We start from the raw sequence: 27,938 nt of genomic DNA, 5'->3' as shown, positions 1-27,938 counted from the left end.
GGGAACCCCTGTAAATCAAGGAGCCACAGGAAAGGGAAAACACCCACAAAATGGCAGCTTTCACCACAGCCAAATTCAGCAAGAAAACTAGAGGCTGGGAAGAGCCGGGCAGAGATGCAAGGAAACCTGGGTTCGGCTTCTATTTGGCGCCTCTTCAGCAAGTTTGTTCTCTCTGGGGCCTCAGTTGCCCCTTCTGTAAATGTGTGGGGAGTCACTTTAGCTAAGTCAAGCAGAAGGGTCTCTGAAATGTCACCGGCACACAGCAGGTGCCTCTAATGGCAGTAGGAGCCCTCCTTATGCCAGGGGGAACGTGGGACCACACCCCATCACCCGCATACCGGTGCCAGACCGCTGACCAGGAAGAGCAGTGCCCTGCGGGGCAGAGGCAAGGGTAAGCCACAGCAATGCCAGACCGGGGCGGGGCTCGAACCCACACAGAAGGCCCGGGTCATATGGCTGGGTCACATGATCCCACCCGGAAGCGCGGCACGGGCTGGCTACACTCTGAGCCCTGAGAGCAGCGGATCTGGTATGTGGGCATCGTGGGTGTCCGAGCGCCACCCTGGGTCGCCCCTCGGTGGGCACCTCCGCCGCCCAGCCCTCCCAGCTTGGAGAGGCCCGGGGGTCCCCGGGAACGGCCTCAGTCTCACGCTCTTTCGGAGCGGACGCCACAAGCCAGGCCTTAGTCGCCCGGGTCACCGTGAAATTCTGGGAGTACGGGAGGGGACGTGTGGATTTGAGGGTGACATTGCAGAAATGCTAAGTGAGCAGCCTTGGGGCGGAGCCCCGCCGTGACGCGGTGCTAAGTGCGCGGGGCGAGACTCCACCCAGGCTAGCTGTTCCGGCGGGGAGTGGGGCGGGGCGGGGGGGGGGGACCACCGGCTCTAGACCCCACCCCTCGCCCCCACTTCACACTGGGCTGTGGTAGACAGGACAGAGGCCACGGAGACAGTTTGCTGGGCATAGTGAGAGAGCTGTGGTCCGGGTAGTAGAAGCGGGTGCTGGGGATTTTCTCAGGTTGGCGCTCCTCCAAGTTCCCTCTTTTTAGAGCAAGATATAAGGAGAACAAACGTTTAAAAAATGAGGTTAGCAAACTTTGAAGATAATCACGGAAGCAGTAAAACCTGATCCCCACCAAGAAGCATGTCAGTGTTTCCAGGAAGTTGTCATCAAGGCCAAGCCCGAGGGTGGTTCAGCCAGGCTCAGAGTTTCATTGCAAAAGATGCTGAACCCCTTAGGAGCGAACCTTCCTCTTTGACTTTACATTCTTCTCGCCTTTTATCAAGAGAGGGAGGATTCCGGAGTGAGTTTGTTTCTCCTGTTATTTGAAGCTGGGAAATAAGGATAACACCCACACACCATTCTTGTCCTGAAGTTGAAGTGCTGAGATTACCTCTGGCTGGGTCTGGGGGACTCTCCCTGTAACCAGGTAGGAATACCTGGAAGGAAGGTGCAGATCCCTATCTGTTCCTTGGTCTCCCAGTGGGAGTTTGAGGCTCAGAGTTGAATGTGGCCTAGGAAAGCCCAAACTGGAAGCAAATCCTGATGCTTTTTTTGTTAGCTTGTGGCACCTTCCCACCATACCTTCTGTGTGGTAACCGGTCACTCGCTCACAGCAAGCTCCCCAAGGGGCTGCTCAGGGTGGGTTTGCTGACCACACCCTGTGTTTGAGCATAGAACAAGACCTCTCCTGCAGCAGAGGGCGTAGGGACTAGAGGGTTGCCGACACTCGCTCCACATAAAGGGCACCCCAAGCTCATGGTCCCTAAAATAGGGGAGGCTGTGACTTTTCAGCCCCTCCCCAGCTTGTCCACTCTCAGGAACAGACAGCGGTAGAGACCAGAGCTTCTGCATGCTCTCATGCCCTCTCTGCCTTAAGCTTTTGCAGGACCAAGGATGCTGTGCTCTTCCCTGAACTGGTCAGAATCTAGCCCCTTGGAAGCTCTGCTGTATGCTTTGCCAAGGTAAATGATGTTCCTCTTCTGGGGTGGGGGGGGGGATGGGAAGGTGGGCGGCACCCACTTTAGGGCTGTGGAAAACAGAATGAGCATGGTGGGCTGAACCACCATGGGCTCTGTACACCTTCTCTTCCTACCCCCCTTCTCCAGCCCTCCCCTCATGTCACTACTTCGTCAGGGTGTAATAAAACCTCCTCAGAATGGCTCTCTCGGTGGTGGCTGGCATGCCCAAAGGGCTCAGTGAATGTCCAGCAGGCTGAGGCTCTTCTCCTTCCTCAGGCTGAACTAACAGCTGTGACCTTTGCTCTTGCTTCTCCTGGAAGATGAAGTGCGTGTTGGTGGCCACTGAGGGCGCGGAGGTGCTCTTCTACTGGACCGACGAGGAGTTTGAGGAGAACCTCAGGCTGAAGTTCAGACAGTCAGAGAATGAGGAAGAGGAGGTAAGTGCAGCATGGGCTGACTCGGGACAGCTGGAGCTACACAAAGCCACCCATGTTAGTTATTTAGCGCTCTTACCCCGCGAGGAACACGTCCCGAACACGACAAATCCACAGAAGAGCTGTTTATTAATATAGGATAGGAAGAGACATGGCAGGCCTGTGTGAAGCACACACGTGAGTGAGGAGAGGAGAGAAGAGAAGAGAGACCTGTGCAACATGGCGCCTGGCTTTTTAAAGAGTGGGCCACGCATGCGTGCAGGACCGCATGTGGCTACTCCACGCATGCGCGTAGACTACATGGCCGCACGCGCGCTTTACGCAACCATGTAAAGCCACGGAGTCCTAGTCACGCGAGATGTTCTGACCTGGAAATGGCTATTTTGAACCGGAAATAACTAGGTGGTCCGCCGGGAAAGCCCAACCGTGTGGACATGTTGTGATTTCCTATCAACCCAAGGCACCCAAGCCACCCGGAGGGCCTCCTCCTGGCCAGCAGGAGGGCTGGGCTGCCTGGCCAACAGAGGCAGCCTTTTGAGTTCTGAGTACTGTAATTTCATACCTCACCAGAGCCGTCTAGGCCAATGGGAGGGAAAGGAGGTAAATTTTTAGCCACACATCAGGGAAACCTGATATCAGGTCCTTACCCCCAAAAGCTTGGCATTCGCATAAGGCATTCATTTTTAACAGCTCTTTTAAGAACTCCCTAAGAACCAATGAGCACCTTGCTGTGCTGATGAGTCTGTTTTGTAGACTTATCCAGAAGCGTGATACACAGTGTGTGTGGGTTTCATTTCATGTTGTGTTTGGTTTCGGCTGGCTCTTTTCACTCAGCACGATTCTTTGTTGTCTTCATCCGTCTTAGCACCTGTGGGTCCTCTCCTTTCTGTGCAGCGTTCTGCCATGTCACAGGCCACAATTCCTTTCTTCTTTTCCCTCTTGGTGGACATTGGCCTTGTTTCCAGGTTTTGATTACCATAAACCCATTGGCTGTGAACATACATCTTTACATGGGTTTGGACTCTGTGGATGTATTTAGGTTTTGGTTTTATGTGTATGGGTGTTTTGCCTGCATGTGTATCTGTGTACCATGTGCATGCTTTGCCCACTGAGGCCAGAAGAGGGGATCAGATCACCTAGAATTGGAGTCACAGATGATTCTGAATTGTCATGTGGGTACTAGGAATAGAACCCAGATCCTCTGCCAGAACAAGTGCTCACAATGGCTGAGCCATCTCTCCAGGCCCTGGAGTCCTTAAGAAACCCCCTAGCTCTCCACAGAAGAAGTATCTACCATTTACATCCCACCAGCTGCTTTCCAGGTCCTCGCTGATACTTGCTATTCATTCTTTTTAATTTTAGATGGTTTAATAGATGTCGGCTGGAATCCCATGTTTTATTTTTCATCCTTTGATGACCAATAACTCTGGGAGGTTTTTCATGTGCTACTTTGCCAGATCGTTTCCCATATTTGATCTAATCAGAGTTTGCTTCGGGCTGCCTGCCAGCTCCTGAATAATAACACCAAGACGTTATTAATTATGAAAGCTCGGCCTTAGCTTAGGCTTGTTTTTTAACTAGCTCTTATAACTTGAATTGGCCCATTTCTATTAATCTATGTTCTGTCACACACTGTCCATCCTGCTTCTTCTGTGTCTCCTGGCGTCTCCCCTGAGCTTTGATTATCTCCTCCTTCCTCTCTCTGTGCCCAGAAGTTCCACCTATACCTCCTGCCTAGCTATTGACCATTGAGCTCTTTATTAAACCAATCACAGCAATATATCTTCACATAGTGTACAAATATCCAACACCAGAGCAGTTTTCTCACGTTGTTCTTACTGAATTTTCAGAATTTCTTACGTAGTTTGGACATGTCTTTTATTAGATCTCTTTTGCAAATATTTCCTCTCAGGCTATGGCTTGTTTGCACGTGCTCTTAAGAGTGCCTTCAAAAGGGGCTGTCTTCTGGGGGTAACCTTTGTAACACTCTCTCTAGAATCATCCTGAACTGGAGTTGTGCAGAGAAGAGGATGGATGAGGGAAGAGCTCTCTGCTAGGACCACCACATCTAGAAGACAGTTATAACCCAGGGATTCATATGTACATTTCTGGGAAGATACTGTGTTTATTGTACACAAAGTTCATTCCACATCATCTGAACTTTATGAATGTCCTAAAGGAGAGCATATGGTTAAAAGGATAATTTGACAGATTGACAGAAAAGACTCCTCTTGAACATATAATTGTTAAGCCATGTCTGGACAGTGTGAGTTCATTCATGTTGCTAGGCTGACTGTAGAGGAGCAGAGGGAGGCTCACAGGGCGAGATCTGCAGAACTGTGCTGTGTTGAGACTGACATCCTGAGAAGCCCTGTCACAGGTAACCTTCAGCTACTCCGTAGGAATACATTTATTGAGCAGGAACACACCTTCCTCATATTTTAGTATATAGATCTGATAATAAACCCAGGAAGGCTATACTCAGTGTGGTCTGTGGCTTTGTGTTTCCTTGTAAGCTGAGTGTTGAGAGATGCAGAATTTTAATTGTAACTTTGCCAGTCCTTCTGTCTGGAGACCTGCTGCCATGTTTGTTTTCAATGATATTTTTGTTGCCAAGGAAGACAGGGTTACAATTCTATCTGACAGATTGAGATGGAGTGGTGTATTCTTGGTTATCAAAATACTCATGTAGTGTGGGGGTTTTAGTTGATGAATATTCACAGTGTGGGGGAAAGCATGGTATGTACTGTATAATCTCAGTTCCCTAAATGCACGTACCATACACTTGCAGGATCTAGGACACGTCAAGCTGAGCTGCTTGTGACTAGGTGACTTTGTTTTTGGCTTCTTGTGTTGTGTTTCCTATTTGCACATACTACAAAATAAATAAAAGTCTCTTTTAGAAGCTTAGGGCAAAAAAGGAGTCCCTTCAAAGGGCCATGTTTTTAGTTCCAACAGCACAGTCTTCCATTTTTGCAATTATGGATCATGTTTTTGGTGACATATGTCTAAGGAATCTTCACCTAACTGAAGACCACAAAGAATTTTCCCCATATCTTCTTCTGGAATTTGTATAGTTTGGGGTTTGTTTTGGTTTGGGAGTTTTGTTGTTTTTATTGTTGCTTAACTTTTATTTATTCGCGTACATGCAAATGTGTGCACATGCCGCAGCCCATACGTGGTAGCCAGAGGACAACTTGGGAAAGTTCTTTCTACCATCTTGGGGATCAAACTCAGGTCATCAGGCTTGGCAGCAAGCATCTTTGTCTACCAAACCACCTCTAGCCCCTATTTCTACCCAGACAAGATCTCACTAGGTAGCTCAACAACCTCTATTGGATTTTATATTAGACCTAATGATCCTTTTTGGACTTGAATGTAGAGTAAAGTATGGCTGACAGCTTTTCTGTATATGGACATCTATTTTATTTAGTATCACTCAGAAATGGTTGCCCTATTCTCTTATATAATTATTTAGTATCACTCAGAAATGACTGCCATATCCTCTTATATAATTTCCACTCTACATTTCATAGGAGTCATTTATTTTTCATTTTTCCGGATTCATTTTGGATTAATTTTCTTTATTAGTGTTGCAATGATCAAGCCATTCTTGCATTTCCTGGCTGCACAATCTAGCTGCTCCCCAGAGCCAGAGGTGAGGCTAAGGCCTGGCTGAACTTACCCCCTTCGCTGGCCACATCACCCTGATGCCATTGTCCTTGGTTCAGAGGACCAAGACTCGGGAGATCACAGACATTCGGATGATTTTCTAAATTAAAACCAGGCCCATCTCTTTGACACTTCCATTTTTAAAAGTCAACATATCTAATCTTTAACATCTAATCTATAAGAAATATTTCAGTTCTTCCTCCTAATTAAAACCTGGTATGAGAACAGAGTCCCTAGTGTAAAGGAACACGTCCTCAAGTTCTGTCTGTGTGCATGCCATACTTATTTTCTGCTGGATAGTGGGTGTTATTGTAGGGAACCTGAGAGCGCAGAGTAGTTTTAAATAACTCATAATCCGAGTCACCCAACGCCATTAGCTCCTTGACATCCCTGCTTTGGGGCTTTACTTTTTATATAGTGGGGGTCATACCACATTTACAGTTTTGTTTCTTGACTTTTTTCACTTCATTATATGAAATCATTTTTGCATTTTGTTAAATGAACCCAAAAGCATAATTCTTAATGGTACCATTATATCCAAATGTATGAATAAATGTATCTTCATTGAACTATTTATCTAAATATATAAAAATATTTATATACATATGTAAAAACATATGCACACACACACACACACACATATATATATATATATATATATATATATATATCCTAGATAGCTGTCACTGTGGGGAATATTCACTTGTGCTTAAAGTTTATCCCTTTATCCAATTATTTGATTCAATTATTTCTAGAAATAAAAATGAGTTAAGGGCTATTCAAAACCGTTTCTGCACTTTATAATTTATCAAGTAATATATAAGAATATTTCTTTATATATATTGAAAATTTTTGGTCTCCTTTCACCACAAAATATCCTCAATAGAGAAAGCAACTACTGCCGGGCAGTAATGGTGCACACCTTTAATCCCAGCACCCAGGAGGCAGAGCCAAGCGGATCTCTGTGAGTTCGAGGCCAGCTGAGTCTACAGAGCAAGATCCAGGCACCAACTACACAGAGAAATCCTGTCTCAAAAAACAGAGAGAGAGAGAGAGAGAGAGAGAGAGAGAGAGAGAGAGAGAGCGAGCTACTACCTATAGATGAGTTACTGCACTAAGTCTAGATTTTTTTTTTAATGACTTTCAATATAATTTGTAACAGTTAAAGATAAATTGCAAGCATTTTTTCCTACCTATGTTAGGGGGAAGTCATTTACCAAATACTGAGAGCCTGAAGTTTGCTGGCCTCTACAGGTACAGCAGCAGGTATTACAGTGTGGCTCCTGCTCCCAGGACGTAGGATCCAGGGAGGCGCCATGAACTCTAGGTTGAGTAACCCGTAAGTGCAGGCCGATCTCTACCAGCAGTCAGAACTGAACAGGCTGTGGACTGTGAGTGACATTGTGGGTAGCCCCAAGGGCGCCAGCAAGGAAGCTGGGACCCAGACCCGGCTTCCTGAGCGATGGGAAGGTTCACAAGGAAAGTGCCTGGTCCTGCTCTGGGTCACCGCTTGCTTGTTGTTTCTCACCAGACAGTGAGTAGCTTGGTTCTGTTTGCAAGGTGAGGGGGCTCCTCAGTTCTGTGTGTATTTCAGCACTCTTCCTGATGAGGAGCCAGCTGCCCCACGTTGCTTTTGAGTCTTGTGGAATCAGCAAAGCCGGCCATTTCCTCCGTTCTCCTCACCCCAACACTGAGGGTGGAACTGGATGGAGTCTTCCCTCGGCTTCCTCCAGTGTCTTCGCAGACTCTGGTGTCTGCTGTTCCCTTCTGCTGGGAAGGTGGAGGAGTAGTGGGAATGAGGAAGAAGAGTCTGTCCACGCACACACGTGCTTGTTAGGGAACAGAGCAAGTACACAACGGGGGAGGGAGCTCATTCATAATTCCTTTATCCAGAAGTAATAGCTTGAATGGTGTTGGGTTTCTTTGTGCTTTTCAATACTTTGTCTTTTTCTATGCATTTTAAAATATAGAGCATTAACATCCTTTTAGCATATACACTTTGTCAGAGGAATTTCCTGTGTTGTTGAAATAATAATATTTCAAGTAGCTAGATGGATTCTTCATCACTTAGCTAAGAACCTCATAAACTTTCTAACTGCAACTTCTTTTCACCATAGAAATTTTTACATGGTCCCTGGCATATAGGTGAAAAATAGATGTGGAATCAGGCGCTTGCTGATAATAGATCATTGAAAAAAAATTTTAACAATTCATTTGTATACATTTAAATTCATTAATGAAAGAGAAACAACATTAAACACTAATGACATGGTGTAGTTGTTTACTTTTACAAAAAAACTGAGCCCTGGGGCTGGAGACATGGCCCGGTGTTCAGCACATTTACTGCTGCCTTAAAGACCTGAGTTCAGGTCCAGCACCCTCAGTGGCAGCTCACATCCACTTGTAATTCCAGCTCCGGGATGTCTGGTGCCCTTTTTAACCTCTGCAGGCACCTGCACATGTACTGGCTCACACACGTGCAACACACACACACACACACACACACACACACACACACACACAGAGTTTAAAATAAAATAAATCTGTTTTTAAAAGGCTAATAACTTTCCCATACTGTTTTGTACTGCAACACATAAAGTATCTTCAGTATTTCTGAGCTGATTGACATTGTGACTTTATAATTGTCAATCCTGAGATTGGCACTTCACCTAAACATGGGTACAAAATAGTAGAAGTGTGCTTACTGCTATTTCTCAAATTTTTATAATTCTGCCTAAACCCAAATAAAAATTTATGTAGTTATTTTTATGAAATTAAAATCAACCACTCAAATATCTTTTTTTAAATCAAATATTCTAACACAATATGGTTTGAGATATACTCATTTATTATATGCACAAGAATGGCAATAAGAAATTTTAAGTCTTTATCTTCCATGAGTAAATCATTGTGTTTCTATAAAAACAGAAGACTGGTGTGTCCAGTAAAAAGTCTAAAATCTGTAACATAGAGTAGTCTCCAATCTGAAGCGGGCATTTGAAGGCTGTGTTCATCAGTGCTCTGTGATGCAATGGTGTGAGAAGCAGAGAGCACACTGGCATGTTAGGACCAGTGATTCCTTTATACTTTCTATTTTGTATTAGTGTTTGATGATTGTACATTCAGAACCTTGTTACCATTGCCAAATATTTTGCAACCCTTTAGTTGGTTAGTCACAATACCCTGTGTTGTATTGTGACCTCCAGTTTAAGAAACTGTGGTTTAGATGTATTACTTCTTTAGCTATTTCTCTAGGATTGGACATTTCTCTGTTTTGCCAGTTTGAAATTGCACATTGCTGTTGTGAATGCTCTTGGGCACACATAGCTGTTTCCTTGGGATAAAGTCCCTGAAGTAGTCCATGTCTACAGATGGCATAGACTCTGATTTGTCTAGGAGACTCCTTGGGATCACTGAGTTCTCAGTTAAATGCCCTGAGCATTCGACAGGGGAATGTGGCTCAAGTTCTTACAGGTTTGTCCAACCTCCTGACAGTGTGTCTGCAAAGTTCATGCTTGAAAACCATTCCATTGAATTACAGAAGAAAAAAAAGTCACCCAAACTACCCTCATGCTTTAAGCAAATCTGTGGCTTTGTGTTGGGCTGAGCTCACAGCGTCTCTTCGGGTGCATGTGGCCTATGACTTCGGTCAGACATACTACTTGAATGTCTCCTTCTGGGTTTGGACCCTGAGCCACGCAGTCACTAGTGTAAGCAGCCCACCCTCCCAGGCACCACACAAGGTCTGGAGCAATCTCTCCTCCTGCCCTCCCCATCAGGGATGTAGTGGCCCCTCAGGCAGCTCTAACCCTGTGGGTCTCTTGCTGAAAGCCCGGGGTCTTGTTTGTTCCTTTGTCCCCAGTACCTGGCACACTTTCAGACTTGTCCCAGCTGTGAATGTGTCCCTCTTGGTTTGTAGACATCATACCAGTGTCGAAATGTCAGACGCCCCTGCAGGGCAGGCAGGCAGTGCTCTGTCCCCCTCTCCTGCAGCTCCCTGCACTGGAGGACCAGCTCAGCACCCTCCTGGCCCCGATCATCATCTCCTCCATGACCATGCTGGAGAAACTCTCAGACACGTACACCAGCTTCTCAACAGACCATGACAAGCACCTCTGCGTCCTGCATCTGGTAAGTGTATGACCCTGCCGCCCTCAGTGCACCCAGTCCACTCCTATCCAGTCCTTGGGAGCCCCAGTGCCACTTTCTTCCCTTGGAATGTATAACTCTTTAGAAGGCAGAAACTACAGCTTAGTAGAGTCCCCCGGGCCTCACCCTCCCCTTCATTATCCTCTGAGACCTGCAAGGCAAAGGGAGTCCCCAGGGGACCAGCTGACGCTATGTGACTGTCCACAGTTTGGAGAGTGCCTGTTCATCGCCATCAACGGAGATCACAGTGAGAGCGAGGGGGACCTCCGGAGGAAGCTGTGTGTGCTCAAGTACCTGTTCGAGGTGCACTTTGGGCTGGTGACAGTGGACGGCCAGCTCATCCGGAAGGAGTGAGTCATTGGCCTCCTCAGTTCTTCTGCTGAGTCAGGCCATAAAAGCAGAGCTCAGAAGGGCCTTGGAGACCATCTGCTCTGATTTCATTTTGCAGATGGGGGACCTGGGCAGAGAATTTAGACCTCCCCAACACCACCTAGCTGGTTAGTGGCAGCATCCAGCTCTCCCAGCCTGGGGCTTCCCAGCGTCAGTACTGTCATTAGAAGGGGTATTAGTTAATCCCTTCTGACTTCTCAGAGCAGGCATTTGAACTCTCTACAGAAAAATATGAAGCCCCCCAACCTTGTGACATACGGGGCCTACACTAAGAGCCACAGTGGCTGAGAATGGCACCATACTTCACAGCATACGTGAGCAAGAAAGGACCATGGAGAAGGGTGGGTTGAGATGTGGACCCAAAGGAGAAAGTATCAGGACTGCCTGAATCACTAACATGAATGCTTTGAGTGCTGTGGTTTGAGATGCTGTGTCCTGAGATTTGAAGGGATGTGAGCACATGTTCATCGCTGAGGCCTTGCTAGGTCTGCCGGCCAGCATTGTTTTCAGGGGTCATTTTAGCCCTCGTGGCCGTGGTGTCAATGACACAGATTATAGCCATGGGTGCCTGACACAGCCACAGTGAGTTTAACCCTGATTTTAGGCCAGGTTGTCTGTTTACGGAGCCCTGAGGAGATGAGAAGCCTGGGAAAAGCAGGTGGCTTCTTGCCTCCTTCTGGCTGCCTGAGTCCTTGCTCCCTGTCCAAGCTCACAGCCTCTCTGTGCACTGTTGGCCTGACCACTTAGGTGTCTGATGCTGACCTGGGACAGGGTCCTTGGATTGGGTCTGGAGATGACCAGCTTTCCACTGACCCCTGCTCTCCCCGGTTCTTCCCCAGGCTTCGTCCCCCTGACCTGGAACAGCGTGCCCGGGTGTGGAAGCACTTTCAGAGGCTGCTGGGGACTTACAGCCACCTGCGGGAACAGGAGCAGAGCTTCGCCGTGGAGGTGACTGGGGCCTGAAGAGTGTCAGGCCTTGGGGGTGTTAGGTCACTGGGGTGTCCAGCTGCAAGACCATGAAATTCTCCCAATTGTCCTGTTGTTCTCTCTGCCCATGCAGTAGGCTAGGTACCCTTCCCATAGTGAGCAACTTGATTCTGGGTGAGAGTTTGAGGGTAATGTTTGGGGCTCACTATAAATCACAGAACCCCCTGAAAATGACCTCTTTGACCTCATTCATCCCAGGTAGGAACTGCATTGAGCTTAAACTAGAGTGGGGAGCAGTGAACAGAAACAGCAAGTGAGGCAGGTGGCTTCGTCCTCGCCACTCCCTTGAGGGTAAACACAGGGTCCCTCTGTGGGTCTCACTCACAGCATTCCTCATTAAGAGCAGAGTGGTCCTCATCCACACAGAGCCGTGTTCAGAGGAGTTTCAGCTCTAACAAGTGCCCAGTGATACTCTGCAATCTCGTTATTCTTTGAAAACCACTAAATTAAAGAGTGTGTCTGTCTGTCTGTCTCCGCCTCTGCCTCTGTCTGTCTGTGTCTCTGTCTGTCTCTGTGTCTCTGTGTGTGTGTGTGTGTGTGTGTGTGTGTGTGTGTGTGTGTGTGTGTGTGTGTGTGTAAAATGTACTCCATAGTTTAAGATAGTCAGATATACAAGAAAATAAGCCACCATAAGTGAGAGTCAAGACATCAGGCAATCAATTACCAACAGGTTTGGATACCAAGGAGTTGGGATTACTAGATTTAAAAAAAATAAATAAATAAATAAAACTTTTAAAGGTGGGGCTGGAGAGATGGCTCAGAGGTTAAGAGCACTGACTGCTCTTCCAGATGTCCTGAGTTCAATTCCCAGCAACCACATGGTGGCTCACAACCATCTGTAATGAGATCTGGTGCCCTCTTCTGGCCTGCAGGGACACATGCAGACAGAGCACTGTACACGTAATAAATAAATCAATCTTTTTTAAATATTAAAGATATGAAAAGTAACACCACATACAAATAATGAAAGATTCCAAAATGGCCAGGCAGATTTAAAGAAGAACTCTAGCAGGCAGTGTAGATGTGAAAGCTGATTGGTGAAGCAATTCAGACTGTGCCAAAGAGCAGGTGAGACACAGCTGAAGAGAGTTGGTAACTTGGAAATGGATCTGAAAGCATTCATTTTCAGAGCCCCGCTCATTCACTCTGCCAAGAAATGGACCTACTGTGTGCCAGAGGATGGGCCAGACTGTGATGTCTAAAGACACCCCCTGCTCTTAAGAGGAAACCAGGTGTACATACAGTCTAAATACAGCCTGCTGCTGTATTACCTTCTCCATCAAAATCTGTGGCAGTGCAAAGGGTGGGGTGGCCAGCTCTTTCTTGGGCACCAGGGAAGGCTGCTGCAGGACGCGAGGCCTGGTGCAGTTAAGATGAAATCCAAACCCCTCCCCAAGCCCGCTAGACCCTGGAGGCTCTGTCCATCTTGACCCGCCTTCCTAACAGGCCTCTCTCACTATACAGCGGTGGCACGGACCATCCGTCAGTCTCCGGAACCCTTGTGTCTAGTTCTGCATAATGTGCTTGTAGCTTTTGAACATCTGAGATGCCGCTGGTCCAGACTCAGCTCCGCTGGGTGTGTAATGTAACCAAGCTTTGATAGCAATGCCTTTATACGTCATCATTTATATTATGTCAGTAATATCTTGTAAAATCTCCTCACTTTTTTACATTGGTTTATTTTGTGTGTGTGGATGGATGGGTGGGTGTGGGCAGGGTACCATCACATGGCAGTGAAGGTCAGAGCAACTAGTAGGAGTTAGTTCTCTCCTCCCACCGTGTGGCTCCCAGAGGCCAAACACAGGTTGTCAGGCTTGGCAGGCACATTTATCTAGTGAGCCATCTTGCCAGCCCTGAGAAATGTTAACTGTTCATAGGATTTGCCTTCTACTTCATTTGGACAGTACTTCTCCAGACTGTCTGTATATCTCAGGCCTTTGTATTCACTGCAGTTTGCTTCTTCTCTGCTCTGTCTGGCAGGCTTTCTGGTCCCTTCTATATCAGTTTAAAAGTCATCTATCTCCTCAGGGACATTTTTTTGAACACTCTATTCCAGTGGGTCTCAGCTGTTCCTCTCTAGTTCAGTATCGTGTGTTCTTGCTTGGCACACACTACGGTTGATTTTCCATGTTCCCTGTACATATATTTGCCTCCACTGGAGCCTGGACCCAGACAGGCTTGGCCTTGGCCATCTTAGTCCCCAAACTTCCCATACCCAGCATCTAGCATTAAGCGCCCTATGGGCTAAGGGAATATACCGTCCAGTACAGGCTGACATACTGACGTGCTTTCCTTCACTGCCAATCCTGGCTAGGCAGTGGAGCGGCTGATTCACCCCCAGCTCTGTGAACTGAGCATCGAGACGCTCGAGCGCCACGTGGTTCAGGCTGTCAACTCCAGCCCGGAGCGGGGCAGTGAGGAGGCCCTGCACGCCTTCCTGCTTGTACACTGCAAACTGCTGGCTTTCTACTCCAGGTAACCCTGAGGGCCTGACCTTAGCCAGAACCCTTCCTGGTCCTTGTCTGCAGGACCTTGACATCCTGGATCTCTCCTAGGCTCAGGTCTCAAACCTCAGCCCACTCCCTTCTTGGGGTTGGAGTCTATTGCTGGTCCCTGGGGCCTCCCTGGTGATAATTTTTATTTTTATACAACTTTGATTTTAACAATCGATAGGCTAATCTTTAGACCTTGTGTATCCATCAAGATTGAGGTTGCATGCTCACAGGCTGCCCTGCCCTGTCTCTGCAGCCACGGTGCAAGCACCCTGCGCCCAGCAGATCTCCTGGCACTTATCCTTCTGGTTCAGGACCTCCAGCGCACCCAAGGCACCGCAGAGGAGGATGAGAATGAGGATGTCAGCCCTCAGGTCTCAGGGCAGCACAAGGAGAACAAGGGGGCATTTGTCCTCTGACTCCAAGATGGAAGGATTCTGGAATGGGTAGTCTAGACAGTTGTGTAGATCTGAGGAGTTGGTCCTTGCTTGATACTTGGATTTTCCACTTAGCTGTGTGAGCTGAGCACACAAGAGCTTGCCATCTTAGAGCCTGGAGTCCCTTGCCTGTGCAGTGAGGATGCTGGGAACATGGTGGTGTCACTTATGCAGGTATCTAAGAGGTAAAGGAGACAGGCCATGTAGAGCCTAACAGTGCCTGGCATCATATTAGCCTTACCATATTATCATTCATCAGTGGTACCCGGTCATGCTGGTTCAGATACCAACACGTCAGACTTTCTAGGCTCAGATCACCCTGGACAGCTAGAGGGCCATGTCCCCAGGCTAGCTCATAGAGCAGGGTAGAGAAGAGGGCTTCTGTAAAGAACTGGAAGTCAGGGCTGTGGGCGCAGCCAGATCAACCTCACTGACTGCATTACCCTGGACTTCTCACATCCTTTCCCTCAGAGGAGACCCCTCAGCAGCCAAAACATCCCAATGCAGCAGGCTAGGAGCCAGAGCACCTCGGGCCCCACCAGGAATTTGGAGGAGACGGTATGTGCTGGGTGCTGGGAGGAAAGAGGGTAGCCCCATCTTGTCTCAGTCCAGGTCAGGCCTTTCCAACTTTCCCTGGAGAACAGGCCCAACTGAAGCAGTTGGAAGAAGCTCCCTGGCCTTTGGCCCTCATCTAATGTTATGTCATCTTTCCCAGGACACAGACAGCATCTCCCTCCCTGAGGAGTACTTCACGCCTGCTCCTTCCCCAGGCGAGCAGAGCTCAGGTGAAGCCCATGGCATGGATGGGTGGCGTCACGGGGCAAAAGCCAGTCTGCATCCTAGAGAATGTGTCCTGGGGGTCAGTGTCTCCTCATTCCTTGGGATAGGGCTAAGCACAAACTCAGCTGTTACTCAGCTCTGTCGGCAGGGCCTCCCTGTCAACCCCAGCTTGAATTCACACACTGCTAAGATCATGCAGGTGATCCCCAAAGCTCTATATACTTCACTTACAACTGCATGTGTGTGTTCTCTCTGCCTCCTCTGTCTTCATTATAATTAATATTTAAGTTAGTAAGTAAAATTAAATAATAGTCCACTTGGGTTCAAGCACATCTCAGAGTGTAAATATTCAGCTTCAGTGTTTTTAGTTTTTTCTAGACAGGGTTTCTCCATGCAGCTTTGGAGCATGTCCTGGAACTCACTCTGAAGACTAGGCTGGCCTCAAACTCACAAAGAGATGCCTGCCTCTGCCTCCCGAGTGCTGGAATTAAGGTGTGCACCACCACCACCACCCAGCCAGTGTTTTGTTTTTGTTTTTGTTTTTTTAACCTGTTTTTCCAAGATCCGTGAATAAGTAGTAAAAATGTACTATTAACACTATTAATAATCAAATTGACATCTGAATACACAGCCTTGCTTAGAGGAGGAGAAAAGCCAGGCTGTCACCATCACCAGGAAAGAACCAAGTTTGGCTCACCCAACTGACAGAAGGCCAGCTTTGTGGAAGACACATTGGGGACTATTCTTAAAAGAGTTTGCTGTGTGCCTTCCCTAGACCAGTGGCTCTCAGCTCTAGCTGCGCTTAGTATCCCTAGCCAACTTCAGCAAAGCTGAGGCAGGCCTCAGACCTGGGTACAGGTGAGCCCTGTGTGCCTTGAAGGGAACCTGTGTTGTGCACTGGGCTGGAACAGTGATTCTATCCCCACCTACAGCTGGACTGCCCTGGGGATCTTCACAAACCACCTAAGCCAAGCTTGTGCGAGATTCTGAGTTAATTAGGCCAAGCTGTGTAGGGTTTTCTTACAAAGGACCCCAAAGTGATTTTCACATATGGCTGAAGTTGAACACAATGAGTTAGGTGTTCTTAGGAGCCTTAGTTAGGTCTGGACTGGGCTTCAGGGGACCTGGGAGACCCAGAGATTACAGAATGATTCATATGCTTGAGCTTTTTTTCTAGGGGAGAGTTCCTAGCCACCTTCAGTTTTACTAAATATCCCATGACCCAAGGTATGGTTGCAGACTTTGCCTGACCTTGGCTTTCATGACATACCACCTTAGAATTCTTTCCTTGTCCATCACGACCCTCCCCTGCACCCCTAACCCCCTTTCTGGGTGGCTAGGTTTGTATGCCTCAGTGCTGATCATCATGTTCTGGCCTGCACGGAACTTCCAGCATACAAATGGAGCAAGTGCGTCCCTAGGTTTCAAACACCTGATTTACAAATGGATGACTGCAGTGCAAGTCATTTGTAAACTGGGAGTTCGTACATGCCGGAGCATTATGCATAGCTCTGAAGCAGAGCCACCCAGAGGGGGGGGGGTGCTTATAAATGAGGGTTATTTGCAATGAAGTGCAAGAAAGGATAATATCACAAACATGTAATATTTCAAACATACAGTGGCTTCAATAGGCTGATGAGCCCCATAGGAAGGAAATCAGGCTCAATCCCCAGCACACAATGGTGCTCAGCAAGCTTGGTATGTGAATAACTGAATGGGGAAATTCTGGCTCTCTATGTAGGGCAACCTGAAGGAATAGAGAGCAGAAACAAGGAGGGGTTGGGGGACAAGAGAGGGTCTGAGGAATGTGCCACCCCACCCACCCACCCACCCACCACCACCGCCACCCCACCACTCACCCTGTGTCCAGATGCCTACCACAGGCTTAGTTCCCAGCAGGAAGCTTCTGTCCCCTGCTACTTTAACCCTGGAAATGCAGAGTTCAGCTGGCACTGGAGAGCTCTGAGGGAATGGCTTTCTGGGGCCACAGCCACAGGAAACAGCCTTGCCATACCCAATGTTTGGGGCTAAATGGCTTGAACTGTCAGTAATCCAGACCCCCAAGCTGCGGGTGTGGGAGATGAGGCTGTGGGGTCATTTACACTCTTGTAGTATTTCCACAATTCTGTTCCCATTTGTGACAGGGAGCATCATCTGGCTGGATGGTGGCACCCCACCCACCGATGTTCTTCCGGTGAGTCTCCTGGGTCCCCCTGGGCACCGCTGCTCTGAGATGCTGAGGGCTGAGGGTTCCCTTCTGGGGAACTCTACCAGCCACAGCTGTACCGCTGTCTCCTTGGGGCTCTCTAGTGCAGCTCAGCATGGAAGCAGGGCTGGGGAGAGTGGTGTAGGTGACTGCCCCCCACGTGGAAATGAAAGTCCAACTTAAGTTTCAATACTAAAATATTAAAGTTTAGATATCTATTTAGATATGAGAAATAACGATAGTCAAACATGGAAGGAACTGAGTATCACTCGGTCCCACCTCAAAGATGGAAAATGTTTTAGGTGCTGCCTTCTAACCATTTGTTATTTTGCATACTCACAAGCACACGCACACACACACATGCACACACACATGCATGCATGCACACATGCACACACACGCACGCACACACACACACACACATGCACACACACATGCGCACACACACACGCACACACACGCACACACACACACACTGCAGGAGCATGTATGCGCTTTTCTTTGTCACACTTGGAGCCTACTGTGCTTCCTTCTCCATTTTATTAATATTCTCCTGTCCACACAGAGCCCTCCCACATCATGGCTTGTGAGGGTGTTTGGAGAGTCCATCCATGCACATGTTTCTATTTATTCAGCAGGACCCAGAACAATCAGCATATGGCTCCCACTTTTGTTGTTGTAGACTGGCCTCCTTACAGAGAAATGTCTGTGCTGTCTCTCATGATTTCTTTAATTCTCTAATTATTCTCGCTAAAACATTTCTTATGCGTGCAGAGCCCCTTTGCCCCCACATCAGGCTGGAGTCCTGTTCATATAGTCATTTTATGCCTCAGTTTCCCCAGTGTGGAATATTCTGAAGGTGACTGAAACATCAAGCATTTAACAAGTTCCTTCCTCTCCCTGAAGGCAGAGCTTTCTCCCACCTGGCTCTGGGTCTCTTCAGATGGCCCTCGATTACCCAGCTCCCGCACTCCCCACCCCCACTGGCCATCGTGGCATCCCGTCGCGATTGGACAGAACAGCCCAGCAGAAGCTAAGAGGCAGATAGCAGAGAGAATGGGAGCTGCCAGGGCAGCACCAGCAGCATGGAGACCTCAGGGCTGGATGTTCCGGGAGCTAAACATGCTTGCTCCTTGTGGCTTAGAAGTTGGGCAAGGAACGGAAGCCATGGGGGGCGGGGTCCATGTTGTAGAAGAACATGGACCTTTCTTCTTCCACCAGACTGACAGGTCTTCCTCCTCCACAGATGGCTGAGGACACCCTCCAGGGGCTGGTGCCACACTCCCCAGAACCTTCCAACCCCAGAAGGATCTTCCTGGATGCCAATGTGAAAGAAAGCTACTGTCCCTTAGTACCCCACACTATGTACTGCCTGCCCCTGTGGCCGGGCATCAACATGGTGCTGCTGACCAAGGTACAGAGCTGCTATCCCACCCTAGAGCTTTCGGGGCCTCCCTGGCCTCTCACTGGGTGCCCCACTCCACGCTGGCATCCACTCTTCCTGGCAGAGTTCCAACACACCACTGGCCCTGGTCCTGTACCAACTGCTGGACGGTTTCTCCCTCCTGGAGAAAAAGCTGAAGGAGGGTCAGGAGCCTGGAAGTGCCCTCCGGTCCCAGCCCTTTGTTGGAGATTTGCGCCAGAAGATGGACAAGTTTATCAAGAATCGAGTTGGACAGGAGATTCAGGTAGGACCCAGATCCGGCATGCACCCAGCTTTGGAGAAGAGAAGGAGCTGGCAGTGGGTCCAGTTCATCCCCGGTAGATGAGGGGCACACAGCTCTGTTTCCTGTCCATGTTTGCCTCAGTCTATGGCCCTAGTTGTCCTTATTAAATGATAAAAACCAAATAGCTGGACTTCACATTGTCAGAACCTCTTTATAGGAATTTAGCGGAACTCAAAGTGGAACTCCAGTGCTTTAGACAGGACACAGACTTGCTTAGACAGCCATGATGTAGCCAAGAATAGCCAGCCCATGAGCAATGATGCTAGAACCTGCCCATCACAGGGCACTCTCCCAGCTGGCCTCATGGAAAGTAGAGCTGGGTGGAGACGGAGACCAAGCTCTGAGCATGCAGGGAAATCAGTGGCCAGGCCACCACAGCACCCATCAAGACCTCCTCACAGTGGCAGAGTTCTAGAACAGAAGACTGACTGAGAGCTTGGGGCCTCTGCTGTAGCTGGCTCTGCTGGAGTCTGTTTGAGGAGCTGGAATATGTGTTGGTCTGAAAGAGGCAAAAGGGTTAGGGAGGAGAGAGCAAGTATCCGGAGCCCTGGCTTGTCAGCAGGATGCCCTGGGCACCGTGGTGTCTTGTCGGCAGGCAGCATGGTATCCTGGATGCCCTGGGCACTGTGGTGGCTTGTCGGCGGGCACTATGGTATCCTGGATGCCCTGGGCACTGTGGTGGCTTGTCGGCGGGCACTATGGTATCCTGGATGCCCTGGGCACTGTGGTGGCTTGTCGGCGGGCACTATGGTATCCTGGATGCCCTGGGCACCGTGGTGGCTTGTCAGTGGCACTATGGTATCCTGGATGCCCTGGGCACTGGTGGGCTTGTCGCGGGCAGCATGGTATCTGGATGCCCTGGGCACTGTGGTGGCTTGTCGGCGGGCAGCATGGTATCCTGGATGCCCTGGGCACTGTGGTGGCTTGTCGGCGGGCACTATGGTATCCTGGATGCCCTGGGCACCATGGTGGCTTGTCGGCGGGCAGCATGGTATCCTGGATGCCCTGGGCACTGTGGTGGCTTGTCGGCGGGCAGCATGGTATCCTGGATGCCCTGGGCACTGTGGTGGCTTGTCGGCGGGCAGCATGGTATCCTGGATGCCCTGGGCACTGTGGTGGCTTGTCAGTGGGCAGCATGGTATCCTGGATGCCCTGGGCACTGTGGTGGCTTGTCGGCGGGCAGCATGGTATCCTGGATGCCCTGGGCACCATGGTGGCTTGTCAGTGGGCAGCATGGTATCCTAGGTGCCCTGGGCACCGTGGTGGCTTGTCGGCTGTTACAGTGTTGACTTCTCACTTTGGGGAGAGCCAGCCAGAACCCCTTGAGGCTACCCCAACCCAAGCCACTTGCAGCAGCCGCTTCTCTCCGGTTCCCTAGCTTGCTGTGTTCCCTTGAGGGATTCACCTAGTCCCTCCGATGGGTACATGTCTGTGCCTGTCAAGGCCATGTGACCTTCACTTGGCCCACAGAAATTGCTCTTTACATCATGCCCTGCTAAGTGACTGCCAGGAAGGCCAGATTTGGCGGCAGGAGGGCAGGTGTTCCTGGAGGGTCAGGGTGTAGACGGAGTCTCCCTTGGACCTCCCTGCAGAACATAGCCTGGAACCCTTCTTTACAGAGCTCCTGGCTGGAGTTTAAGACCAAGGCCTTTTCTAGAAGTGAAGCAGGATCATCCTCGGAGTGAGTAGCCACACTTGGGTTGAAGGGGAGTTGTTCACGGGGAGTTGCAGGGTCTCCCCAGGCCCTGGGGATTTGAAGATTTGCAAATGACAGAGAGGGAGTCCCAGGGATCTAGGACCAGACCATGGGAGGTTAGAGGGGAATGAAGGCCAGGAACATGAGAACCTAACACCAAGCACTGAGGCCTGGGCTGTACCCGGATGCAGCACTGTAGTTAGAGTTTTCCTGCCTGGCCCAGTCAGGACAAATCTCTCTTACCCGCCAGTCCCACAGTCGCTCAGACCCAACCAAGTAAACACACAGAAACTTACATTGTTTAGAAACTGTATGGCCGTGGCAGGCTTCTTGTTATCTACTACTTCTATCTTAAATTAACCCATTTCTGTTAGTCTATACTTTGCCACATGGCTTGTGGCTTACCAGTGTCTTTACATGTTGCTTTTCATGGCGGCGGCTGGCGGTGTCTCTCTCCAGCCTTCTACTTCCCAGAATTCTCTTCTCTCTTGTCCCGCCTATACTTCCTGCCTGGCCACTGGCCAATCAGAACTTTATTTACACAGAGCGATATCCACAGCACAGCACTGAGAAAGTACCACCTAAGGCAAGTCACATTCCCACATATTAGCAAAACGATGTGCTTCAAGGAGATGCTGTATGGCAAAGAACATCCCTAGGGAAAGCCAGGCAGCTGCCTCCCAGTGTGGCCAGAGGCTCTGTGTGTCTTCTTTCCCTCGCTGCCACGGCCCAGGCTGCTCCAGGCCTGTGGAAAGCTGAAGAGACAGCTGTGCACCATCTACCGGCTCAGCTTCCTGGCCACTGCCCCCAGCAGGGGAGGCCCACACCTGCCCCAGCACCTGCAGGAGCAAGCCCAGAAACTCATGAGGTAAGTGAGGGTGGTATACATGAGCAGGGGGTGGGCAGGCCTCTTCACAGAAGCTCATCTTCCAGTTTCCCGCCCTCTCCAGGGAGCGACTTCTGGACTGGAAGGATTTCCTGTTGGTGAAGAGCCAGAGGAACGTCACCCTGGTGTCATATCCTCTGCCTGGCTCAGCTAGTCTAAGAAAGCCTGGAGTCCCCAGGGCTCAAGGTCCCAGGGGAAGCTAGACATGTGTGTGTTCTTCTGCCATGATGTCCCATGTGCCCATCTATAGCAATAGCCCACAGCTGAAATTTCAGAATCCCTGCTGTTCCAGAGTTGTCTTAGAAGTCTTCAAGGACCTTTATGTCCTTGTTTTCCATCCAGCAAAATGGCAGTCCTATTCCATGAGGGCTAGGATGGTCTACTTGCTCTATGGATGGCCACCGTGCTGTGGCAGGTAAAAGCACTGGGAAGGCCCACCATAGATGTGTGTCCCTGTTTCCAAGACACGCATCTGTGCATTATAGGAACTAGTTTTATTTACACTGGTTTTCAGGGGGGGTTGAAGCAGCTTTTTTTGTTTAAAACCTCCCACATTTCTGAGCTCAGTCTCTGGGATTTTGGTCTTAAGCAAGAAGATGACAGGAAGCCACAAGGCCCCTTATCCATAAGCCACTGCCATTCCATGGGAGTCTGTTCCCTCTCAGATGTGATGCTTCCAACTTCTCAGGTGAAAAAGAAGAAGAGCGTGGTGAGGGATGGGCAGTCAGCCAGGCTCATTCGTCAGCTGAGTGGCTGTGTTCACACACCAGCCTCAAGGTGTGTGTTGTTGCTGGAATGACCAGCGTGAACACACCATCACCCTTCCTATAGAGTGCAGATTATAATAAATGTGCAGGTGCCAAGGATCTTAAGACTGGATGCGGGGACGGGGAGAGAGCTGAGGGAAAATCAGATCCCTGGGCCTTAGTGGAGGCAGAAGCTTGTATAAGGAGCAGCCTGGTCCCCTAAGCCTCACCTGTGTAAATCTAGAACCCCATGACCAGGGCAGAGGCACCCCACCCACCCCCCGTTGCTGGCTTTTAAGTCCCTTAACTCAGGCCTCACCTACCTGGAGGACTTCCCAGGCCTGGTCCACTTCATCTATGTGGACCGTACAACTGGGCAGATGGTGGCCCCTTCTCTCAGCAGCAGCGAGAAGATGTCTTCCGAGTTGGGCAAGGGGCCCCTGGCTGCCTTCGTCAAAGCCAAGGTAACTGGTCCTCTGGTGCAGGTGCTCCTTGCTGCTTGTCAGGGTACACTGAGGCCTGACCCCTGACCCAGGAGAAATAGATCACTCTGGTCTCTGAGGTTCTAATCACTTCTGGCGTAGCACCTGCTGTGCTCGTCCACCATGACCTGTGTGCCTAATTACATCTGCCATGAGCTGCTTAGGCTCAGCAGCTTATCCTCCAGACCCAGAGACCCTCAGGGCACATCAGCAGCCGCTCCTGGTGTACTTCGGTGGGCCTGGCATCCACAGTGCTGGAACCAGGTCAGCGTCCAGCATAAGTGAATGCTGAGCGAGGGCCTTTTGAATTGGCCAAACTGGAAAGAACATCAGGGTCAACCAATTTGGGCCTCAGAATTTGTGACGAGTCTTTCTCTGTCCCACCTGCTCCCAAATAATGACATGGAGATTTATTAATTATGAAAGCTCGGCCTATAGCGTAGGCTTGTTCCTAACTAGCTCTTACAACTTACATTAACCCATTTATATTAATCTACATTCTATCATGTGGCATTCTGTTTCCTTTCTGTGTCTCCTGGCATCTCCCATGTGCCTCTATTCCTCCTCCTCTTCCTTTCTCTCCCCAGAAATCCCACCTATACCTCCTGCCTAGCTATTGGCCATTCACCTTTTTATTACACCAATCACAGCAACACACCTTCACACAGTGTGCAACTATCCCACATCAGAATTTGATTTCTTTAATTTTGTCATGCTAGGTATGGAACTGAGCCAGCACTCTGCCCCTGAGCTACACCCACAGCCCAGCCAAGTGTAAAACTGGGTGATTTCTGCCAAAGAAGCACCTTTCTCTGTTCTTCTAATTTAACTGACTCTTCTTTGTGACAGACTGGTAGTTTTCTTTTTGAAGGAAAGGGACTCCTCTGCCATTTCTAAAATGCTATATTTTTATTTTATCCACATAAAGTGTATCATGATAGGTAAAATAAGCTAGATGGTGGAAGGCCAGCTCTGTTCTTGCTGGCTGTGTGGTCTTGGTGTGGTTTAGTTACATTTCAGGTCTTCTTTAATTCCAACATCTGTTGCAGAGATGATACTGTTTTCTACATAATGTTAGTATAAAGGGCACAGGTCACTAAGCACAGATGAACTCGTGTAGCCAGGGCAGAGCAGGGGCTGAGCATGCTGGGCACAGTACCGCCACCTTCCTCGCCTACCACCTCTTCCCTCGCATCCTGCTCTGGGGCAGCGGGAGGCTAGCCCATCATTCCTCATTGCCTTCTTCAAGGTCCATCTGAGTGCTGCTCCCCCTGTGTGCACAGGGCTAAGTAACACATTTGCATTCACATTGTGTCAGGTGCATCTCATCCCGCCACCATTAACTCTTTACATGCCTCATTTTTAGCAGCCCCATGACGGCCCATGCAGATGTAGCACAATTTACAAAGCCCTTCCCTGCTGAGTGAACCTCTAGATTGTCTCCAGACTGTTACTATTATGAATGATTTGTGGACACACCTGTGCGTACGCCTAAGTCCTCATCCCTGGATGTCCTCAATAGGACCCCCAGAAATGCAAGTACAAAGTCAGATGGGAGGGATGTTATTAAAGTTATCTATTTGTGTTGTCAGGTTGTGCTCCTGGAGCTTGGAGCTGGCTCCTGTGTCTGTTGCAGATTTAATTAGATAGTACATTATGGTCAAGTACGAAGTAAATCCCACATCCTTTCCACTGAGGCTTTTGACAGAGTGGCTCATTTCCCTGCCCTGGCATGGAAGTGGGCAAGTCTAGTAGAGCAGACCTTCCCTCAAGCTGCTCTGAGGCAGCCTAGGTATCAATACCTGCTTTAGGCAGAGCATTCCCAGGAAGGGGCCTAAAGCGGGAAATCCCTCAGGGCCACTGTTTATGGCCACCCTATAGTGAGCCTCCATTAGGGCCGACCCCTGAAGCAGGTGATGCCACAGCTCAGAGTTCACCGCACATGTATGTGTGCTTCCCGGTGCCTCTGGCTCCGCCTCCCAGTCCTGCAGGCTGGGCAAGTGGGTTTATTCACAACCTTCTAGTCTGTTGTCTGGGTCATGTGTATAGTAAAGTTGCATGAAGCACTTCCGCGTGTATTTTATCCCCACGGCAGCTGGAGGGGGAGCCCTTCTGACATCCATCCAGTAAGGTTTGCTCCCATTACTCTGAGCCCAGAGAGCGCCCTGCCTCTGAGAAGCCCTGGACTCCCTGGAACCCCTCAGCTCTGTGCTTTCCTTTCCCACACGGAGGCCATGGCCATGAGAGTAGTGCTAAGCAATCTCCTCCTCCCCAGGTCTGGGCTCTGGTGCGGCTGGCACGCAGGTACCTGCAGAAGGGCTGCACCACGCTGCTGTTCCAGGAAGGGGACTTCCGCTGCTCCTACTTCCTGTGGTTCGAGAATGACATGGTGGGTTGTCTGCTGCTCTAAACCCTGGGATAGCTTCCCTCTGCGCTCTTCCGTCTGTCTGTCTTTTCTTGTCCCTGGTGAGGAGCAGGTGAACACAGCGCAGGGGTGGAGGGCTGTCCAGGTAGATGTCAGCCAACAGGAGACACTCCCTATTCTGAGACGGCATTTTGCCCTGACAGTATCCTTCAGTACTGTCCCCTGTGTATACCATGAAGGCTGCACCATGACCCCCACTCTCTGGGAAGACCCAGGTTCAAGGCAGTTGACCAGCCTGCCCAAGGCAAGGGTTGCTCCCAGCAGCCTGTGCAGTACTGAAGACCTCACCACCACCCAGCACCACAAGGTCATTCGAACCCACTGCCTCTGCCTTCCCCACCCCTTCCCTCTCCTCTTAATGCTTCCCTCTCACGTATTGCTAATTGTCCAAGGATCACACCTCCTCCCTCAGGGCCTCTGTCCTGTTCCTGTACCCTTCCTGGCTCTTGCTCTCGTCTCTCCGCTCACAGAGGGGGACAACCCAACCTTACCATAGTGCAATGGAGTTTCTTCATCGGTTCCTCACAACCCAGGGGAATGGTTGGGAGAGGTTTTGTTGACCCATTTTACAGATGGGGACACGCTGCTGTCTTGGAGATAAACACTTTGGCTAGGTCCACAAAACTCAAATGATGGAGCTGAAACCCAAGGTTTGCTGCCCTGACCCTCACGCTCCTAGTCTTCCTAAGTGCCCTCCAAGCACTAGAGAGCTTTAAGGACAAGGATTTGGTGACTAGAGCGGCCCCATGGGGCAGTGGGGTACCATAGAGTTGTGGGAGACCAAGTTTTGATCACTGACTGTGACAGGCCGCTCAAGGGTCCCTGAACACTGCTGAGCCGACTCCTTGTGGGGCAGGCCTCATGGTGCCACCAGAGCCCCTGCTGGGAGACTCCCAAGACACCACACACATGCTTTACAGATCTTCCATCTGTCCCCCACCTTGTCCTGCCCCAGGAATTCTCACTTCTTTCAAAACAGAGACTTGGGGTCTGTTGAGAATCCTTTGCTTCTCAAGATCCTGGAACAACCCCACCCCACCCCCAACATCCATGTCCCTCTCCTGGGCCTTTCTGAGCTCCTCAGTAACCCAGATCCCCATGGGAGGCTGTGTCTACCTCCCAGGCAAGAAAGCAAGGTAAAAAGGGGTACAGACACTGTCCCCCAGCATGGGGCACACACAGCATATGGCACACAGCGGGGCCCTGCCAGGACTCCACCTCACACGTCTCCCGTCTCCCTCGAGCCCACCCTCTGGTACCTCCCTCCTGTCCTAAGACTGCCTGCCTCCTCTCTCAGGGCTACAAACTGCAGATGATCGAGGTGCCTGTCCTTTCAGATGACTCAGTCCCCATCGGAGTGCTGGGAGGTGACTACTACAGGTGATGCTGAGCGCCCTAGAACCCCATGTGCGAGGGCTCCAATTCCCAGGGAATAGCCTTTCCAAGAGTGAGCAGCTACCTTAATAACACAAACCTGGGGGGATCCCGCATGGATAGAGGAAGCCCCCAGAAGCACACTCAAGTCCCTACTGCCCTGATGATGGCATTCTTAGCTGCACGGGGAGCGCGCGCGCGCGCACACACACACACACACACACACACACACACACACACACGTTAGCTAAAACACCACTGTTCAAGGAGAGAGAGCCCAAGAAAGGGACTGTGTCCCTAGGTTGAGCTGGAGCTTAGGCGCAACAGGTGATGTCACAGCCTGGGTAATTCTGTGGGAACCATGGGGTGGGCATTTTGAGGCTCATGTGGCTAGGAATCCCCCCTGGCCTTGCCTGAGTCCTACCCTATCTCCTGCAGGAAACTCCTGCGCTATTACAGCAAGAGCCGCCCCTCGGAACCCATCCGCTGCTACGAGCTCCTGACCTTGCACCTGTCCGTCATCCCCACTGACCTGCTGGTGCAGCAGGCCAGCCAGCTAGCCCGGCGCCTGGGGGAGGCCTCCCGGGTGACCCTGCCCTAGGCAGGCTGTGCTGTCCTCTGCCTGAGGACAATGTTGCTTGCAGGCATTCCCCACAGCTAGGCCTCCTCCCATCCCTGGCAGCCCTGGACCTCTCAGGGCTACCGCTGACTCCTCCACATGGGCTAATGAGCAAGCCTTCTCTGAAGGGAAGGGGATGCCATGCTTCTGTTGGCCTCCAGCACTGTGAGGTCAGAGATGGCAACGCTTCCCTGGAGAGCCGCCTCTCTGGGTGCCCAGGAGAGCAGAAGGGGGGTCCTTAGTACTCAGGCTGTGTGACATCACCCGCTTCCTACCATTCTGAATGGGGTAGCTGTTTCTTCCTCCAAGTGAAAGGTGCTCCCACCTGCTGGCCAGCATTCCAGCTTGGCTACCTCCCCCTCCAACTCCCGGAGAATCCTGTTTCTTCATGTTTGAACTGGTAACACCTACTGCTCAGGGTGGTTAGGAGAAAACAGTAGGTGCTCAATAAATGTTGGTTCTTGTCATTATCCAA

The 27,938-nt window shown here is 50.0% G+C and overlaps 1 protein-coding gene across 6 annotated transcripts; it reads left to right on the top strand.

Moving 5' to 3' along the window:
• The first annotated feature begins 467 nt into the window (after positions 1 to 467).
• Hps1 (HPS1 biogenesis of lysosomal organelles complex 3 subunit 1) lies at positions 468 to 27,938 on the top strand. Of its 6 annotated transcripts, none has more exons than XM_036169698.1 (20): positions 468 to 529; positions 1,880 to 1,964; positions 2,282 to 2,398; positions 10,061 to 10,198; positions 10,424 to 10,566; positions 11,446 to 11,554; positions 13,908 to 14,068; positions 14,342 to 14,459; positions 14,994 to 15,080; positions 15,238 to 15,307; positions 17,447 to 17,496; positions 18,755 to 18,922; positions 19,017 to 19,196; positions 20,855 to 20,916; positions 21,665 to 21,799; positions 21,882 to 21,947; positions 22,883 to 23,027; positions 25,321 to 25,434; positions 26,768 to 26,850; positions 27,283 to 27,938. In XM_036169698.1, exons 3-20 carry the CDS (start codon positions 2,282 to 2,284, stop codon positions 27,443 to 27,445), a joined length of 2,109 nt encoding a protein of 702 aa, XP_036025591.1. In that variant the 5' UTR covers positions 468 to 529; positions 1,880 to 1,964; the 3' UTR covers positions 27,446 to 27,938. The 6 variants fall into 6 exon arrangements, with proteins under 6 accessions (XP_036025591.1, XP_036025610.1, XP_036025637.1 ...); XM_036169717.1 differs by having other exon boundaries at positions 2,238 to 2,398; XM_036169707.1 differs by lacking the exon at positions 468 to 529 and adding an exon at positions 1,313 to 1,429.

Source organism: Onychomys torridus, chromosome 1 (assembly GCF_903995425.1).
Source record: "Onychomys torridus chromosome 1, mOncTor1.1, whole genome shotgun sequence".
NCBI classification, from domain to species: Eukaryota; Metazoa; Chordata; class Mammalia; order Rodentia; family Cricetidae; genus Onychomys; species Onychomys torridus.
Note: the sequence above shows the minus strand (reverse complement) of the source record. Positions and strands in the feature narration are given on the sequence as shown.